This window comes from Gopherus evgoodei, chromosome 2, assembly GCF_007399415.2.
Source record: "Gopherus evgoodei ecotype Sinaloan lineage chromosome 2, rGopEvg1_v1.p, whole genome shotgun sequence".
NCBI lineage: Eukaryota > Metazoa > Chordata > Testudines > Testudinidae > Gopherus > Gopherus evgoodei.
Window position 1 is genome coordinate 117871410 of NC_044323.1, and position 12977 is coordinate 117884386.

Here is a 12977-nt window from a genome sequence, read left to right on the forward strand (position 1 = left end):
CTGGGCTCTTGGCTAGCAGCTGCCACTCTCCAGCTGCCCAGCTCTGAAGGTAGCACCGCTTCCAGCAGCAGTGCAGAAGTACGGGTATCAATATGGCAACCTCCCCTACAACCTTGCAACCCCCACAACTCTTTTCTTGGGTCAGGACTTCTACAATTACAACACCATGAAATATCAGATTTAAATAACTGATATCATGAGATTTACAATGTTTAAAATCCTATGATGGTGAAATTGACCAAAAAGGACTGTGAATTTGGTAGGGCTCTACTTATCGGACACAGGCACTCCACTGGTGCGGGGGAGTGGGCCCTCAAGGGCACATCTGCAGAAGCCAAAGAAACAATGAAAGAGACAGTATTGTGAGTTCACTTACAGCCATAAATCACAAAAAAGTTACACAAGCTTATTTCCCGCTGTCCCTTTGCTAGCACAGTTCGCAAGAGTCCGAAAAATGGTGAGGTCAGCTGAGGGGTGGAGGGTAGTGCGTTTTGGAGGGGAAGTGGGCAAGAAGGGACTAAGGGTCTGGGTGATTTGTGAAGAGGATTACTACACACGCCTAAGGAGAGTATTCTGAATATTGGCATCTTTTGCCACAGGCAGGGGTAATTGAACCTGATATCTCACTCCTGAGGGTAACCCAGGACGCAAGGGTGCATTTCCTGCATGCGTGTGGCTTGAGACCAGGTCAGCATGCTGCTCGCCTGTGTGCCACTCTGGTCCCTTCTGAAATAATTTCCAGTTCATGCAGCAACAATCCCTACAGCGAAACAAGGCAATTCTGCCAAGGAATCTTCGGCAGAGGATTGCAGAACACCTCCAGGAACGTTTTCTAGAGATCTCTATGGAGAATTTGCAGGACATCCTGGTGTACATTAACAAACTTTTCCGCTAGGCTCCCCACTGCACAGCTGCATAGGCTCATTTGTTAATTTCTGTTCCTTATGCCTCCCACATAAAGTACAAGAGCTCAATCTCCTCTCATCATGCAGTATCAAACCACAATGCATGCTTACCAGAGCTTGACTCCCCGTCTTCAGGCATGCCAGAGCCGGAGTGCTGGGACTAGCTAGACCCCTCTGGAGTGGAAAAGAGGTCCTGACTCGCCACATCACCAGATGACACTGTGGTGCGTTCCACATCCTTCTCCAACTCAACTTCTTTGTCTACCACTTTGTCCTTGGGGTTGACTTCACTGGTCGCTGCCTCCAGTCCCCCAAAGTATTCATGGGGCTTGTGGTGGTGGAGGTGTGGTTGCCCCCGAGGATGGCATGCAGCTCCTTCTAGAAGTGGCATGTCTTCAGCACTATATCAGAACAATGGTTGATCTCCCTGGCCTTCTGGTATGCCTGCCTCAGCTTCTTGATCTTAGCACAGAACTGCTTCATGTCCCTCTTGTGTCCTTTCTCCTGAAGCTCACTAGCCATCTGCCTGTAGGTATCAAAGTTCCTACAGCTGGAGCGAAGCTGCAACTGTACAGTTTCCTCTTTCCACAGACCCAGCAGGGCGAACAGCTCTAGTGTGCTCCACGCGGGAGCGTGTCTACTGCGGAAAGCTGGCATGGTCAGCTGGGAAAATGCTGTGTGAACTGTCCATGCTGAGCAAACAGGAAGAGGAATTTAAAAAATTCCCAGGCCTTTAAATGTGGGAAGGGCACATATTTGTGCCCCTTCAAGGCAGCGGAGTTCAAACTGCTGACCAGAGTGGTCATGATGGGCATTGTAAGACACTTCCTGGAGGCCAGTTAGGGTGACATAAGCAAGCACAGTGAGTACGATGACACTGTGCTGATCTAACTTTGTTGCAAAAAGCCCTATGCCTCTTGTTGAGGTGGTTTTACTTTATTGGAGTAGCAGGAAAGATAAATTGGGATTGTACTGTGTATACTTCTACTGTTTTGCTGACGAAAGCTAATTTTTGTTAACAAAATTGTGCAGTGTAGACAAGATCTTACATTTATTCAGGATTGCACATTGTTGTTAGGAATATCATGAGATTCTGGCCAAGGCAGCACCTCATCAAAGACAACCCTCATCCCTCAAAAACAAAAGCTGCACTTGGGCTGAGGTAGGAATGGGTGTTAGGGTGATTCATTGGCACCCCAAATTGTTCCTAGGCATTTTAAGAAACTTCTGTACAGTGGAATCTTAATTCATTAACAGCATGCAACCACATCTGATGCAAAATATGGCAGTAGTTTAAGGCATGAATAAGTGGAGGGATGTCTAGCAATGGTGCTATAGATCACATAATATAACATTGCCAAGCAAAACAGAATTTGATGCATTTTTTTAAAGGTGGGCGAGCCATAAAAATGGTCTGATTTTTATACTAAGCTCTTCAGGGTAGGGACCATTTAATATAAATCAGTGGTTCTCAAAATGTGGGTTGAGTTGATGGGGTCACCAAGGCAGAAAGCCCCAGCTGGGAGCTCTGACGGCAGCAGGGGGCTGAAGTCCGGAGCCCCATTCCCCAAGCGGGGCTGAAGCCCAGCTCAGAGTAGGGGCTAAAGGCAGAGGGTTGCAATATTTTCTAGTGGGACATGTGTGTGTGTGACTTAAAAAAAAAAAATCCAAATTGCGTAGCTAGCACAAAAAGTTTGAGAAACACGGATATAAATGTTTGAGCAGTGCCTAAGATAATGGGGTGCGCAGTAGGGGCCTCAGGTGCTACCACAATATATTAAAAAAATAATTACAGGAACTCCTGCAATTGTGAAGTTAGGTTGTCTTAATTTAATACTAAGCTGGGGTTGGGGCAGAGGAAGACGTGTTACTATTTCATAGGTAAAAATTCACCAATATGACTATATGCAAGATTTTGGCCTGCACTTTGTGTATTTTCATTTGTAGCTGCAAACAAACATATTAAGATGGATAAAGAATTTCAAGGCCACTGGAGAATTTTATGTCTCATGGTTCTCAAAGGCTGGGATTTTGGAATTTTGCAGCTAATGGTGGAATTTACAAGTGAAAAGATTTTAAGCAGCTATGTTTTCACTAGCACAGACGTAACTAGCTACTGAATTCTCTTACTCTCAAACAGCAATTATTATGAAGAGCAATGGAATTTTAAGAAAACAAAGAGTACTTATAAGAAAGTCTTACGAAGTATTGATTAAATGAATGTGAAAGTTACAAAAATATTCAGAATGCTACAAAACATTCTATGCATCGGCATTTTTAAAATTTAAATTTCTGATATTGCTAATGGACTCCCTATTCCTTTCTGTGCAGAGAAAAATGCCAAACTGACTACTGCAGGAACAGTAAAGAGGAGGCATAATGCCAACAAAACAAGATTTCACTGCAAAAACTAAGGATTCTAAGAACTATCTGGCTTGATGTGTTTTTTGTTTAGTCTTCCAGGTTGATCTCAGCACAAGGATTTGCTTTTAGACTCTAATCCAATCATCTTTTAGTTCTTTACCAAAAACTATTTCTATTAAGCAGGACTCACTATCATTTGTTAGTGTAAAGACTTCAGTATCAGTCACAAAGCCAATATGTGAAAAAACTTACCCAAATGCAGAAAGGAAGACACAATCATCGTGCAAAATATTTGCTACTCTTTCAAAAGTTTTATAGTTGTTGGTGTCCTTTTGCTCGAAATATCCAATGATATTTCTTTTACTGCGCTGTAAAACAAAGTATGTATTTATGACTTTTTTTCAGTCACCAAAGGCTATCATTATTCCCCCCAAAATATGTTAAACCCAGAAATGCACTTCATTTATCCCACAGTCAGAGACATGGGCAACAGCTATTGTCCATCTGTCTCCAAATGAGGCCTGACCATACAAAAATGCAGGTTTTAAAAATTTAGACTAGAAATGTTACTAAATACTCTTTCAGTGAAGGAACATAAAATGCTTCTTTTCCTGTTTTCAAATTGACACATAAAATTTTATCTACCTCATTGGAATTTTTTTCATTTAACAAAATCCATGCAATTAAAAAAGTAAAAGTTAATTCCAATAATTTGATATAAAAGAAATAATTATCTGTTTTTCACTGCGAATATGAAAGCCAATAAAATAATTCTTTTGAATGGTAAAAATCAAGAAATATATACATACTCCAAATTAAACACATTATTCACTTTGTCTCAAAATACAAAACTCTAAAATCCACATATTTCATAGAACACCAATCAAGAGACTTACGTCAAGAGACTTAATTTCTTCCAAGTCATTAACTTCTCGAATAGGATTGCTTTTCTGTTGTCTGATATAATCTGCTATTGCTGTCACCGACCTCTGACCCCTATACTCTCTCTTCATCATCATCCCATTCCGGAACAGTTTTAGGGTTGGATATTTGCTTATCCTGTATCTTTGAGCTATGTCCGCTAATAAAGAAATTAACAGAAAAAAATGCTATAGATATGGAAATGTACTCTTTATTAATCCTTATGCACACGCACAAACACTAACAAAGACAGGGGCATTGGACAAACAGTCCTGCTTCCCCCCATCTTAAACAAGAGCAAAATGAAAAGCACTGCATAAAAGAGAAATGGAGAGTAGCTATGGTATTTATATTCAAGAAATGCAGTTTCCTGCATATGTTGATGACCATACGAAATCATAATGACCAAAATCTGGCATAGTTCTAAAACTAGAGTCAATCAGTCACTTACACTTATTTAGCACCCTTCATGTGAACATCGTGGAGGGCTTTTTAAAAGAAAATTGAATTAATATTAAAACAGGGCATAACAAGCAATGATAAACAAATAAAATTTAAAAACTTGCCAAGTAACGGAGTCTAATCCCTGTGAGAAGCAAGTTCAGTAAGATGTAAACAAGATCAAGACCTAAGTAATGCAATGACTAAAGCTCCCTCATAGCTAGAGCCAAGGATATACACTAACCCAGTACTACTAAAATTTCCCGTTTTCATAAATCTTCATACAATGGTATTAGAAAGTACACAGCGCGGTAGGCACCACATGGAGATGGTATTAATTTGTGTACTTCTAGAAAGTTACAGCATTTGAAGCTACATACAAATACATTTAGAAAATAAATTTTAAATTTTCTGTCTGCCAAGTATGACAAAAATATGCTGCAACAGTCTCATCACTTATTTACTTACTATTAAATGACAAAAATCTTTGTTAACTCAGAGTTAAAGTTGTCCAGTGATAGTTTGTGCCCTTTCACAACGTCAGGTTCCGCAAAAGTCAAACTTCTGAAAACCAGGAAATACATAACCATAACTCTTTCCCACGGAGCTGGCAACAGCCACCGGGAATTAACTGCATGTACTCCAGCTGCCTTCATTGAGTAAGATGTAGTTGAAGTAGCTTGAAAGAGCTGCAATTGTGATATGAGGAGATCTGGATCTGAGTTCCCCTCCACTCCCCCCATGTATGTTATCAAAGGAAAGAGGTATATGTGTATCTGGAGGTTCCAGTCTGCAACAATTCAATACAAAATTGTGTAGGTTGTATTGGTAGCACAGCACTAGGGTCTGCTTATCACGGGTACTGCCCGTAGTGAGGTGAGATATGAGAGCAATCTGTGGATTTAATGATAGGCAGGGGCAAGTATAGGTATACATGGTATCCTGTGTGCAAGTGTGAAAGGGTTGTAAAAGGACATGAAATGGCTGCTAAATTTTACAGATGTGCTATTTTGTTGAGGGAGTATGCTCACTGTTTGAGCATAGGGCTAGTATAGGTAGCACTAGTCCATTAGAGTGAAAAGGCAGAGTGAGAATGTGTATGTTATGGGTGTGTTGGGGTATCACTCAAAGAGGGCAGAGAACTAAGGATATGGGGCTGTTTACCTTATCTCTGGCCATGTCTACAGCTAAAATTTTGCAGCGCTGGTAGTTACAGCTGTATTAGTACAGCTGTATAGGGCCAGCGCTGCAGAGTGGCCACACTTACAGCAACCAGCGCTGCAAGTGGTGTTAGATGTGGCCACACTGCAGCACTGTTGGGCGGCTTCAAGGGGGGGTTCCGGGAACGGGAGAGCAAACCGGGAAAGGAGACCCGCTTCGCCGCGGTTTGCTCTCGCGTTCCCGGAGCCACCCAGCAAACCGCAGGGAAGGAGACCTGCTTGCTCGGGGCTCCGGGAACTAGAGAGCAAACCGGGAAGGGAGACCCGCTTTGCCGCGGTTTGCTCTCGCGTTCCCGGAGCCACCCTGCAAACCGCAGGGAAGGAGACCTGCTTGCTCGGGGAACGGGAGAGCAAACCGCGGCAAAGCTGGTCTCCTTTCCCGGTTTGCTCTCGCGTTCCCGAACCCCCCTGCAAACCGCAGGGAAGGAGACCTGCTTGCTCGGGGTTCCGGGAACGCGAGAGCAAGCTGGGGAAGGAGACCAGCTTGATTACCAGAGGCTTCCTCCTTCCACGGAGGTCAAGAAAAGCGCTGGTAAGTGTTTACATTGGATTACCAGCGCTGGATCACCAGCGCTGGATCCTCTACACCCGAGACAAAACGGGAGTACGGCCAGCGCTGCAAACAGGGAGTTGCAGCGCTGGTGATGCCCTGCAGATGTGTACACCTTCAAAGTTGCAGCGCTGTAACTCCCTCACCAGCGCTGCAACTTTCTGATGTAGACAAGCCCTCTGTCTTTCCTGGTTTTCAGAAGTTTGAGTTTTGCTGAACTTGACATTCTAGAATGGCACAAGTTATCACCAGGCAACCTTAACTCTGAGTTAAATCTTTTTGCCATTTAATATCCTAGTTTTTTAAACAGAAAGAGAAATGTTTATTGGTAGGAGTTAGTGCTCAATTGGACACTTGTAGTTCTCATCTAGGTTTATAGTCAAAATGCTACTGTAACTAGGTAATAATCAAAAGACATAGCTTTTATGTAATGCTTTTCCTCAGTAGATCTTAAAGAATTTTATATTAAACTCATTTTACGGATGGAAAATTGAGGTGATATATCCTAACTGGTTTTTTTTTCTGGATTTCAGATGTTTACATTTGTGTTACTTTCATTCCCTCAACCCCAGACCCCAGCTCACATGAAGGGGGAAGGAGATAGGCTCAGAAACCCCAAGAGAAGCAGAGTGTCCCAGATCCCAAACCACACACAGAAGGGGAGAACTCAGGGCTGAGAGGTGTCCCTCCTCAACTTCCTGTGCTATCCCTCAGTTCACCAATATCCCCCTAATATCCTCTCCCTAATATCTACCCACACTCCTTTACCAGAGCCCTCTAGCCCCTGTTCTACCACCTTTTCCCATTCTCCCCCGCCCCGAATAATACCTTCATCCCTCACTGCAGACACAAACCATTTGTCACAGATGTGGCAATTTCATGAAATATTCTTGAAAAAAAAAATCTATATAACTAAACTTTGGAGTTCATTGTATTAAATATAAAGGTTATGTATTATTGCAGTCCAGGGTTGTATGTAACTTCTCTAGAGGGAAGATGAGATGTTAACCCTGGGAAATCTCATGAACTTCAAAGGACTATACCAAATTGGCCAGACAAGAATGGACTTTTGGAGCAAATGGTATCAAGTGTTTGCCTCGTCAATCACTAGAAGGAGTTGAATACAAATTTCCCACCTCTGGTTATGCAAAAAACTCAGCCTTTTGAAGCTACACCCTGAGAAGAGGACCACTGTCTGCTGATTACCTGTTCCCAAAACCTGAAGATCAAAGGCCCAAGCTATGTAAAGGAAAGACTGAACTATTCATGGTTGTGCATGTTCTGAACTAAGGCTGACAAACTTGTAACCACAGAAAAAATCCCGTTGTGGGGTTTGAAGGACTTTTACCAGAACCCTTACTGGAGTTGTGGGGGGAGAGAAGAGATCTCTCATAAGATTATTAGCAGCTGTGAAAGTTCTTTTATTGTTTTGAATACATTTTCTCTGTCATGCTTTCACCTCAAAATAAATGTACCTGCTTAGGAAGAGCTGTGTGGTAACTTACCTGCTATCATTTACTGTTGCTCATAGCCTTTGAAGAGAAAGCAAAGTGCAGACATTGGCTTATTCAGATAGTCTGGCTAGGGATAGCATAGTATAGGCATGAAGCCCTGTGGGAAAAAAAGCCTTCAGGACAGGGAGGAATGCAAGTCTCTGCCCAGGAAAGGTGATAGCTGAAGACCTGGAAACTAGATAGGGTGCCCTTGAGGGGCTACCACAGGGGGAATATAGGTTATGTTGCCCTGAACTGTGATACCCCTCGTCACTTACTACCACTTAGTCTTGCACACCAATCACCCATAGTCTTCCAATAAGCATTCACATCTGTAATTAATTTTCTTTTAAAAAATAATTTCAGCACCTTCTGAATATTATGCTGTACTCAGATTAAGTTTCTTAAAAACACACACACACACACACACACCCCATCATCATGCCACAACTTGATAGAAGCAGATTTTTCCCAAATGTTTACAGTTTCTTCTGAGATTTCTGCTCAACTTCAGAGATGCTAGAATCTATGAATTTCATGAAATACTAATTTTTTCCCCTGGATGCTCTATCAGCTGAAAAAATATCTGATAGAGAAAACTATAGTCTGAAGCAATGGCTCTGTGACAGTGTGAACAGCTCTATTCATGTCAGTGGTGTTCCCTTCCCCTCTTGCCAGTGGTGGAGAGTTTTTGGTATCTGTCAAGTATACTCGTTCTCAGTTCCAGTCCTCACTCGGGTCTCAGAAGTGTGTTCTTGGTGCATGCTCAAAGCATGCTTTTTCTAAGCTCCCTAACCAGAGGGGCAGGGCTTCCACAGATCCTGGATCGCATGAGATGTAGGGAGTGGGGCTCAGGGACCTCCAAAAAAAGCAACTCCCCTGCAACTTGGCTCACATGAAGAGGGGCAAGGATGGGGGGTGGGCTCAGATACCCCAGGATTCAATCAGCAGTGATCCTTAGATCTGCTTTTGTGCTCATAAAGAGTCTTTTCATTCTATCCAAGTTGGTATCCAGTTTGATTATACCATCTGCAAAATCTATATCTTGCAGCTTATCACTTGCCCAAATAATACCAATAGCCTTGACAACAGCTGTCACTCTTACCACAAAATCTATGACACCACAGAAAAGAAGTGGGGATGGGACATAACCTTGCCTTCTTTTAAACCATTTTGTGTTTCCATTCTCTGTCCTGATGCAGAATGCAGGCTAATCATAAAAGCTTTTATCAAATTAACAATCTTTGCTAGAATTTCATAGTGTCCCATAATCTTCCAGAAGGCTTCTTCTGAGGCCACTATCAAATGCTTTCATAAAATCAACCAAGTTAAAAACAGACAGTCTTCTGCTAGTATTCTAAGCCTTTCTCAATAAGTCTTCTCAAGGTAAAAATCTGATCTGAACACAACCTGCTGGTTTGAAATCCAGACTGTTCTTCCCTGAGTACTTTGTCAACAGCAGTTTTCATTCTATTCAAAATTATAATGCACCACACTATTCCAGGTACAGATGGGGAGAGGGGGAAATCCATCCCCAGTTATCAAAAATAAGCTGGTCCCCCTTTTTGGGGGGTTCTCTTCTTCAATCTTTAGGACAGACTTCCTTTTCCCAAACCAATCTGTACAACCTGCACATGCACTTCGCCCTCACTTCCTTTCCAGCTTTTAATATTTCAGCATCTACCTTATCATAGTCTAGTGCTTTACCACTCTTCAGTTGGTTTATGGCCTTAGTTACTTCCTCAACAGTGATTATTCCTGGTGATATAGGAAAATCCACTATTTCTTCACATCTCTCAATCATGTTAGTGGTTCTGGTGGTGGGGCACAGCCTGGGAATATTCTATTCTCTGTGGTTAAAATCGTACCATGTTGAGCATTTAAAATGCCTCAATGGTTTGAGAATTGTGATGTCAGTTGTTTGGATACCAGAAAATGGTTTTTAGAATCCTCTCTCTTGTACACCAACTCAGCTTCCCTTGCTTCATTTTCCATGCATTCTCTCTTATATCTTCTGGCTGATCTTTTAACTTCCTTGCCTTTGTCCACATATATTTCAGAATAGCTCATTTACTGCTGCCTTATTCTTGTTGAATTTTGCTCTTGAATTTTTTCCTCTCCTCAACAAACCTCCCTGTATTCAGAAAAAATGCTCCAACGTTCTTAGATCTTCTCACCCCAATGCAGTTCTGGCTGCATCCATATTTGCTTCTTTGAAAAACTACAATAATAAAAAATAACCAGAGGCAGTCTGGAACAGCATGCCTAAATATTTTTTTTTAAACATTTCATAGTTTGGATTTGAACTCACATCCTGGCATGGTGCTCAGATAGGATGGCCATTAACACACATCCTCAGAGCCAAACAGATCCTGTGATGTTGATGTGGTTTTCTAGATAGATAGCCTCTCTCTCAGCACACGTGCAGTGTAATACATTCAGAGCGTGGACAGACATGCAAGCTTTAGCATACCTAACTGGAAAAGTAAACTCTTTTTCTAAAAACATTTTGATTTCCCCCCATGGGCTGGTGGGTGCCATGCACTCTGTTGGGATAACCCTCCAGTCTTTAAGACCTTGGTGCATTGATCTGAGCCCTAGTTCAATCTCTCTCTCTGTGAACAAAAATCTTTTCAAGTTTTAAGAAAAGTTGCCCGCCTCCCCAGCCACCCAGACTGTGTCTTGGGAATCCCTCGGTCAAATGGCTCCAAATCTGGACCATTGACTGTACTTCACACCCTCATGACGCACACCAAATTTCTTGACAATCTCATTACCTGTACAGATTGGAAAGCATTTTGAACCGTCGGCCTTTAAACATAAACCTAGTCTTAATCTTAACTATAACAGAGCTGTTGCTCTGATCCTACATTCTGATCCCTGCAAGGATCCCTGCATCCATATCTAGTCCCACTTAAGTCAATCAGATGCGTGCCAAAAAACCCTGATGCAGGATGGGGACTTAAATCCTACAAAAAAAGAGTACATGTACAATAAGTGAAAACCTTTCATACTGAGCTATAATAAAGCTTTCTAATTTAAGCAAATAAAACTGGAGTCTCAATTCACCATGGGCAGGAGCCTTTGTAACCTACACTGGAGGCCATTTTTAGAGTAAAACATGGGCACAGAAACAAAGTAGCAGACTTCTCAGATATAGAAAAGTTCAAACATTCTCTCTTTGATACCTATTTCACTACTACAATCTAATTTATTAGTTGCTAATCTCATTCATTCATGCTTATTTTCTTTGTTATTTTTGTATTAACATTTCTGCTTTGCTGGTTTAAATAGCACTTCCTCAAATGTTTGTATGATGAATGGCATTAACATTTCACTGGAGAAAAAGTGAGAAGTGAGAGACAAACTCATCTAGGAAAGAGACAGCAAATTTAAAGTGATTTGTTGTAAAAACTGCAGTTTCTTCTATTTTAAGTCTACAAATATATTTCTCTACATTATGAGATTCTAAAACGTGATTATAATGTAAAACCATTTGTAAATGGCTATACTCCAACATAGCTGGACTAACATTATTTCATGGAACAAATAAGGAGAACTGAAAATAATGTTAGTCCAGCTATGCTGGAGAATAGCCATTGGAATCACCAACATTTAGAGTGCCTTCCATTGTGCATTAAGTGATGATAAACATCTAATATGTGTGGTTTGTTCTCTGCCTTCCTTTCCCCAAAGGGATAACTATGCATATAGTCTTAATTTGGCAGTGTTTCATGGTTTTTTTAAAATGTACATGTTGCTGTGCATTTAAGTTACAGAAGGCATGACTGAAGAAATGCACATTGCACTTGGAGCAGAAGAAGGGGAGGCTTGTGACTGTCCTTATTTCCTGCTGTCCTTCATTTTTGTGGGAGTTCATTCCAAAATATTGAATCAACCCTGAGCATGAAGGATTGAAACCTCATCCCTGAAGAGATATGTGGAACTAGTGATTTTCACTATGCCTCAGTCTTCTTTTCACAAGGAAGAGAACCCTGGTATGCCTTTGGGTGATCTTCTGTAGAGTTAGAGGTTGGAAAACACTGAACAGTTAACAGTTGAACTATTATTTATTTCTTGGCTCCTGAACAGTTTGATACCACCTATTGCATTGAGAATGCCATAGCCTCTTAAAATTGTAATTATAGCTATTTGAATCTTCACTAATATGTACACATGTAACCAAATTTACTTCCTGCCAAACTTGGAAAGTTTGTGCAGACTCATATGTAATGCATAATCTCAACGGAAGCAAGTTATGTTAGGAACATTTTTTTTTTGGTCTTTTTAGATAAGTCTAATGAGGTAGTTTATTAATGCTTGATAACATGTGGCTTCTACTCTGATTTAGTTTTTAACCAGATATGTAACTAATCAGACATTAAAAGTCATTATGAATTACATATTTAAAGTACAGTTTGTAGTGGAATGGAGGGAAAGGGGGTTTAATAATGGGGGTAGTGATTGGGAGGTAAGCAAAGAGAGAAGATGAGAAAAGAAAGCAAGTAAGAGAGAAAAGGGAATGGTATGAAACATGGAAAGTAGCAGATGAAAGCAATAAAGAAGGTAGCTAAATGTACATTAGATTCATGCCAGCAGGTCTCTACTGATAGCACGGTCAGCGCACACCTTCACTAGAAATAGTCAGCTCTGAAATATGAGAATTAATGACATTTACCTCTGGATATGCTTTATCACGGGATCTATTTTTATGTGGAAAGTGAGCCATCTCTTAGTGGAGTAATAAGAACAAGTAGGAGACAAGTTACAGCAGGAGTTTTGTACTGAAAACAGGGAACTGGTAGTTGTGAAGCAGAATCATTTTAATGCAATTATAATCAGGAACAAAAAATGACTAACCAGTATTAAAAAGGTACAAAAGTGATTAAGTCAACAGAAATACATTTTTCTACTGGTAAGAGGTTTAAATTTTAAAAATTTGGAAACTGAATAAATAAGGAACACGCATACGAAGAGTAAATTACCGGATTAACATAATTGAAGCACATAGTATAAATGAATTCAAGCGATAACTAGATTTGTTTCTGAGAAAAAAGGGATTAAGATACAGACAAACACACAC

The 12977-nt window shown here is 41.0% G+C and overlaps 1 protein-coding gene across 1 annotated transcript in view; it reads right to left on the minus strand.

The window, feature by feature from the left end:
• Positions 1 to 12977, minus strand: part of ERP44 (endoplasmic reticulum protein 44) — a 126690-nt gene that overhangs the window by 43925 nt on the left and 69788 nt on the right. The window contains exons 5-6 of the mRNA XM_030551576.1: positions 4166 to 4350; positions 3522 to 3637 (exon numbers count right to left, since the gene is read on the minus strand). Coding sequence (XP_030407436.1) covers positions 3522 to 3637; positions 4166 to 4350 — 301 coding nt within the window. The remainder of the gene's footprint in view (positions 1 to 3521; positions 3638 to 4165; positions 4351 to 12977) is intronic.